Source organism: Micropterus salmoides, unplaced genomic scaffold (genome assembly GCF_014851395.1).
Source record: "Micropterus salmoides isolate LMB-PRFRI ecotype aquatic unplaced genomic scaffold, ASM1485139v1 Ms_hic_scaffold_15, whole genome shotgun sequence".
NCBI lineage: Eukaryota > Metazoa > Chordata > Actinopteri > Centrarchiformes > Centrarchidae > Micropterus > Micropterus salmoides.
The window spans coordinates 22,267,629-22,275,176 of record NW_024040596.1 but is presented as its reverse complement, the minus strand read 5'-3'; the positions used below and the strand labels follow the sequence as shown (position 1 = coordinate 22,275,176).

At 39.1% G+C, this 7,548-nt stretch overlaps 1 protein-coding gene across 2 annotated transcripts in view; it reads right to left on the bottom strand.

Annotated features, from left to right (window-relative positions):
• Nucleotides 1-2,327: 2,327 nt before the first annotated feature.
• Nucleotides 2,328-7,548, bottom strand: part of fam160a2 (family with sequence similarity 160 member A2) — a 28,211-nt gene continuing 22,990 nt past the window's right edge. For both annotated transcript variants that reach the window (XM_038721054.1, XM_038721055.1), the window contains exon 12: nucleotides 2,328-7,466. In XM_038721054.1, the coding sequence (XP_038576982.1) occupies nucleotides 7,156-7,466 (311 nt within the window). In that variant the 3' untranslated portion in view covers nucleotides 2,328-7,155. The remainder of the gene's footprint in view (nucleotides 7,467-7,548) is intronic.

The following is a 7,548-nucleotide window of genomic DNA, read 5'->3' as shown; positions in this document are numbered from 1 at the left end:
TACCTTGCCGAACACTTCTGTTTGCATTTTCACACAAAAGAATAGTGATCAAACTGTACTTTATGATGAAAACTAATGAAATCTGGTTTTGTAGAACAATAAAAAACACAACACCATCACTGTGGCTTACCTGTAGTCAGAAAACAGCGCTGCTACGACCCCATGCTCTGCTCTTCTTCACCACATCTCCCCACTCCCTCACTTTTACCATCACCCTCTGGCCCTCCCTTTGTGCAGTTTCCCCTCTTGTTGGCTGCTGCTAGGAGACCGCCAAGCCGACTCCAGTTTCCTCTGTGTGCAAACTCAGAATGTACACCCTCAATAGATTTTTTTTTGGCTTTCAAGTTGTGTACTTTATACTTTACTTGGAATCCTGCTGTGTTTTAGAGGATACCACTTTAATTATTAAGAGTCAGAGTGGGGAGAAAATTCAGTAATAACACAAACCACCTGAGGTGATGCTTGAGGAGCACTAAGGAACACTTTATGTTGTGAAATACACCAGTGATCTTTTGTATAGATGTGCTGTGTGTTCTTGTTTTGGGTAATTTACTTGGCCATCTGCATATAACACTGATTGAAGGTCGGCGAAGACAGGAATACTGTTTGGTACGTATTCAGTTCTGGCTTTCAGCCAGTTCTTCCTGCATTGACTTTATTTGCTCTGAGTCTCTGTGGTGTACTGGTGAGTCTAGGGCTGCAACTAACAATTATTTACATTATCAGTAAATCTGCAAGTCATTTTCTTAATTGATTGATTAATCGTTTCGTCCATAAAATGTCAGGAAATAGTGATAAACGGCCATCATAAGCTCCCTGACTCGAAGGCGATGTCTCTAAATATCTCCAAAACCCACAGATTTTTAGTTTATCATCACAAAAAAACAGCAAATAATCACATTTGAGAGGCTGGAACCAATTCAGTTTTGCTTAAGAAATGACAAATGATTAACTGCCTATCAGAATTGTTGCAGATTCATTTCTTGTTGTTGTTGTTTTAGTGTGCATATTTATCTTGGTTATAAGTCTCACTTGGAATATCCTTGTATACATGATTCTAACATTATATAATCTGCTACTGATTAGTATACTCAGTTAATCTCGTAATCATTTTCTTAATTAATCATTTGGCCTTTAAAATGTCAGGAAGTAGTGAAAAGTGAGCCTAAGATGATGTCATAAAATTTCTTGTTTTACAGATACCTAAAGATCTTCAATTTAAGATGATATAAAACACAGAAAAGCTTCAAATCCTTACATTGGAGAAGCTGGAATATTTGGCATATCAAAGTAGTCGCACAATATTTGTTATTGACTAATCATTGTAGCTCTTAACATTATCCAGGTTTCTGATCATATGTGCACTAGTGCAGGTGTGTCTTTGGCCCCTCGACATCTCGACATCCACATGCACTGCTGTTTTCTTCAGCTCTTCACCAGTAATAGAAGATGAGAACGAAAGTGAAGACTGTCAAATAATTGATCACATTACCGGTGTGAAGACGCAGACAAAGATCAGAAAGCTGGTTAAGGCATTAATGGCAGTGTCTTGGTTTCTATCTGAGAGGGCTATAGGCTTCTCCAGGTGTCTCAATTGAGATACTAGTGTGGAGGTAAACATTTTCAATACATGCCAGGTCAGGCTCCAGCCCCCAAAATGGATAAATAATAAATGTTGCTTAGTATTTGTGCAGCGTGCATGTCAACATGCTTACTAGTGTGACCCCCCCCCCCACCACTGTTTGGAGGTTGTCCTGCCAACCTCAGCAGACAATTGGCCAAAAAGCTGGCCCATGTCTTCAGTTCACTCTCTCCCTTCTAGCAGGTTACATCCATGCTGTGGCATCTTCTTTTGTACTTGTGTTTATTTTAGTTTGCTAAGTTATACTTTAAGTAAGTACTTTGCGTGGACTCCCTCTTTGTCACATTCCCTGAGCCAGTTAGCGACACACTGTTTGAGTGTTTTTGATGTGAGGGGTCATATACATCTTTTACACTAAATAAGGCACATTTTAGATTTTGCCCGTCTAGTGTTTGTTTTTTTTCTAGTTAAGTACTGGATAGTTTCACCTTTTCTGGCCTCTAAAAATCTTTGAAAGTAAAATCTGTCTTCAGGTGAACGTAAGTCCACATTAAAGCCATGTGTAAGCTGTGACAAGAGGTCAGAGTAGATAATAGTTAGTGCACAAGCCAAAAAGGTTGGGAACCACTGTTTTACCATACTGGATATACGCTGTTTACATGGAACACAGATTCACACACTCCACCACTCAGGGTGAAGTTCATACAGTCACAAGACAACAAAGAAAAGGACACCATGACAAATATGATATTGCTAGGCAAAGAATTTATAAATTAATAAAAACATTCCCTTTGTAGTGTTCTTCTCACAGCTTTTCCCCACTGTGTATTTTGTCCTTTTTTCCCCTAATGATTTCAAAATATAGAAAAATATTTCTGACAACATTCATCATTCTTAGCATGATTTTCATTCTGTCCTGTTGGTTATTTCATATACCTCTGCATTTTCCACCCATCACTTTTTTTTTCTCTCTTTTTTTTTTTTTTTTACATTATTTACATATTAAATCTGTCCACGTCATCTTTCAGCTTCAAACAGGGGACACCAGAGCATGATTTGCATAGATCACAGGGGAGGAATAAGTCAGGGGTAAAAAGTCAAAGCTTTTCAAAGAAAAAGGTAAAGTGAGAAGATGCTGTACATCCCGTGATACACATTACAAATCAACACATGGAAAATCTATTTAAAACATGGCACAGAGTGTGTGTGATGTGTTAAAAAAAATCTGATGTGAAAACAAAGCTATATAGCCAAAACTGTTTCAGTTGAAGTCACTTGCAGAATAAACTGTCAAACCATATGTGCAAGTGGAAGTCTCATCCGCCACACAGCTTTGCTATGCAAAGCTCAGCTGATGTGAGTTGCATTGCTGATTGCAATGTGAGTATGAAGGTTTTTCACCCACTTATGTGTTGTGGTGATGGAACAGCCAATCATAACCCATCCTGAAACAAAACAATTTCATTTCAAATGAAAGTCAGCGACAGTTGAACACTTTGGCTTGCTGTTTGCAGAGTGTTTCCATTGTAACACCATGAATATACAAAATGCAGAAACGCAAAACATAACATGCTCTGAATTTAGCCATAACTAAAACATTCAGAAATATTCAGTTTTTAACTCAGTGACAGATCAATTGTAGTGTTCAAGTACATCTGTCTGAAACACAGACAGCAGAAGAAAATAAAAAAACAATACCTGTGACATTACACAACATTTTGTGATGCTTAGCTTTGGGTTTACCACTCACCATCAGCTTTGTCAGTTAACAGAGTCGGAAACAGAAACCACCACGGCTGAGATGCCAGCTTATCAATCCACCAAATTCACAAACAAGACTGGATACATTTTGAGGCCCTAACTCGTTCTGGTAAGTACATCCATACATTAACTATTTTTTTTAGAGAGTTCATTCATTTGTTTTTCTCGGTCACTTTATCACAGGAAGATTTTTTTGGGTGACAGTTTCTGGTGGCCATTACAGGAACTGCAGTTAAAGACAATTGTGCATTGGCTTCAGCATCCAGCCGTGGTAGTTGCTGCATAGTCAAAAGCCAAAATCCCTTTCCCAACAGTAAATTCAAAAATTTTAAATCAGTATTGGTGTTTCTGTATTTTAAAACAGGCTGTCCTCCTTTCCACAATCCCTACTGGTGTCTGAACAGTTGGGAGGGCTCACTTTTCCAGGAAGCAATTTGCTGCCGTTCATTCTTGTGGAGTATGAAAAACAACTTCCATAGAGCTAGGAAATCCATCACAGTAACCGGTACACCCTTGATTACAGATGTTTTATTTCACTGTGTGTGAGTTGTGTTTTTCCATATCAGCGCTGCACTAAATTAAGCTCAGCTCATGGTCTGTCATGACAACCCAAGGAAGAAGTCAAAGTCCCGAGTAGGAAATAAACCCTTATAAAAACGCTCAAATACAATCTCTGTCAAATGTATGTCTTTTGTATTCTTAAAAATGAAACACAATTAAATATGCAGTATATTTAAATAAAAATACAAACAGTAAGGAGTGAAAAATGACTGCAGGAAGCGTAGACATGATGTGCATGGGCTAAAATCCCAAATCTGAAAAAGTCGCGGAGGACCGATGAAAACAACTTAAGTTTTGCAGCTCAGGGTTACAGAGCAGCTCCCTTTTATCAATAACCTTCAGCTGGCAACAATCATCTTTTTAAGGACAATTACAGCTTAGGTTTTATTTCATAGGTTTGGCCATCACTTCTATCATCAGTGAGTACAAATCATATGTCCTTAACATTTTCCTTGTATTTGGCCATGTAACTTTTACTATAGGTGTATTACATTAGGCATTGGGGTTATTTGAAAGCACTTTTAGCATTTAAAAAGTGCTACATGAACATGGTTTATTAGTGTTCGGATTATGTACCATGAAACTGTCCACTGTTCAAACAGAGACACTTGGAGTTTCAGGTACTGTCAGAGAGATTGTCTTTGGTGTCCACAAATGTGTCACAGAAATACAGATAACTTGACTGAAACTGCTTGGTTGAGAAGCTGAGTATTTAGTGTTCGACCTATCTTTAACAGAAACAGTTTGTAAAAATAGTTTAGTTAAAAAACACAATCTTGAGTGGAAAACTAAAGCAACCTGGCCTTTTCTTTCTGTGCAAGGGAAACATTAATCTTGTTCTAAGCACGCGGATGTACAGCAGACTAGGTGAACAGATGGACGGACGGATGGCAGTGGGTAAAATACAGAAGTGATTTCTCTACCAATTTGATTAGGCGAGAGCAAACATTCAGTGTGAAATGCCGTCTCTGATCTCTGCAGGCACCAGGATGACTCACTAACCACTAAAACCTACAGCATGGAACCTAAGTTGAGCTCAGCACTATTGCACAAACCAAAGAAAACTTACTCTATACTACTTAAATATTACTTAACTATACACCCGGCCTTATCTGGCATGCAAAAACTCTTAACTAATGGTACTTAAAAAACAAACTGGGGTTTTACCAAATGTGTCTAGAAATTCCATACAAAAGTGAGTTACAGCAGTGATGAAGTACTACATTTACAAACATGACGACCATGGATATGGCTTTGACAAATTGAGAAGGCTTCAACTTTGAGAAAGACGGAACAGTTGTCAAAAAATTATGCAGTATTCAATTTCAAAGATTGAAGACTTTGCAGGATGGCAGGCACATTTAGCAGTTTCTCTACTGCTAAAAGTTGAGATAATGGCTAGTGTGTGCAGACAACCAAATCATTTCACAAAAAAGCTGTGCGAAAGATGAGTTTTGCATTGCAGTCATACATGTAAAGCTTAATTTTCCAGGTTCTTCATTTCCTAATCATTTTCACAGAAGAACAAGGAAATTATTAAGAAATTAGAGACCTGTAAAATGAAGAATTACCATCTTCTAACAAACTGCCAATAATTACTTTAAACCCCTCAAAAGGTTGCTTAATGTTGAGGGGAAAGGTTGAAAGAGAATTTTGTCTTGGCAAAAGCTTTTAACACTGTGTGGCTGCTACTTCATTTAACCTCAGACACAACAAAATAAATTAAACGCCGATCACAACGCTGGCAAAGATTCCTCCACATCCCCAAATACACATTTTATACTTGGTACCTAACAATGAAATGAAGAGAAAGTAGCTATTACACTAGTAAAAAAATGGGTGTTACTTAAAAAAAAATAGCAGCATGTTAAGTTCCAAGTTGAACAGTTGTATGTTCAGTTTGGTCTGTCTCACCAAAGAGACAACATCTCAAAGCTGAAATGGAAAAACTGAAATGGAGATTGCTTCATCCAAGCCTCAGCTTCAGCTCACAAATAAAGATCCATTTAAATAAAGATCTGTTAAAGAAGGGTCAGTGAATGCCTCATGAGGACCTATTTCAACTGTCAGTTCAAAGTAAATGGAAATCATGCAAATTCTCCCTAGACAAAAAAACGTCCCTTCTCGCCTTTTCCTTGCAGACTCTGAGGTCTTTTAAAAAAACTAAATGACACACAAAAGGTACGAATCGTAAAGCAGTGCTGCCGTTTCAATCCCACAGCCTCTCCTTTATGGCAACAGGTGAATGGCTTACCGATGGCCTGAAGAGTTGGCATCACCTTTTGGAAAGGAGCCATTTGTTAAAATAAACTCGCACACACGACGGCAGACACCTGTTCCCGCGTGTTGCTGATATGTCTCGAAAATGGTGCAAATGCAAAAGAAACACGTTTTAAAACTAAATATTTTTTTAAAATGGCATTAATTATCCAAAGTTTTCCAGTACATTTGTGGTGGTCGTGCTGATTCACAGGAGAGAAAGTGACCCTCTCCTTCACCTGCGTGTTCCAGTTATCAGCTCGTTCATTCATGACTAGTCTTTGCAGCAGTGCAGCCTTTTAAAAATAAAATGGACACTTGAGATGTTACTAGGAACCCCTGCTGTGTTTCTGTGAACTTTCTCTATTGGCCAGTCCTTGATATAGGATGAAAAGCTCTGTGACAAAAGCAAAGACTAGCTTGTCGTACAGAAAGGGCCGAAGCTGACTGGATCACCTTATAGTTGATTGACAAGTCTAAACTTTCAGTGTTTTCCTGCCAAACAATTTTTGGTGTTGGTGTCATAATTTTGTTGAGGACAAAACAGTCTTTTCCTCTGTGCTGCCTGAAAGCACCCTTCCAACTTAAAAGATAAAGAGTATTGACTAGCACCAATATGTGCACCTATTTCTTTAATCTGTGGCTTTACTGTGTCACATTATACCACGTGGTATGTGTATGTACAACCTCCCAAATCTCAAGCATTTACCGAGATATTCTGTGTATAGAATGTAAATATAACACATGATATGCACAATATCATATAAGTTTACAGATGAGGAAAATTCTTCCAGTCCTATAGTTATCCTATAATGATTTTGGTACAAAAATGACACTATTTCCATCTTGCTTTTTGTCTGTGTCATTGCAAACGACCCACCTCAGTGACAGAAATGTTTCAGTGCTCCAGTCTGTCCTCTGGTGATAGGAGAATCCTATATAACTCTTTTTAAAAAAGAAATGGAGGCTAAGAGCTAGATTGGAGGAGTTGTCTATTCTTCTGCCTCCTGGCTGTGGGGAAAAGGCAGAGTGACGGCGTGCTCTTGAGCCAGGGCAGCCAGCTCCTTGAGGAACTCGCAGAAGATAACGGCACAGTAGACGGCGTTCTTCACTCGGAGCGCCTCGGCCTGCTTCTCCAGGCCAGAGGCCCCTCCGCCTCCGCCGCCCTTGAACAGAGCGCTGTGCAGTGATTGGCCGCCGTCCCGTACGTGTGCGAGGGCCAGCTGAGCGGCGTGTCGAGCCCGGGTCGGGCTGTTGGTGTGACGAAGGATCAGGTCTCCGAGAGATGGTTTACGACTCTTCACTGGAACAAGGAAACATTTTACAAGTTTAAAAGTCATCACAGTGATGACAAGGATATGTGACTTGAAATTTATTTGAACTCA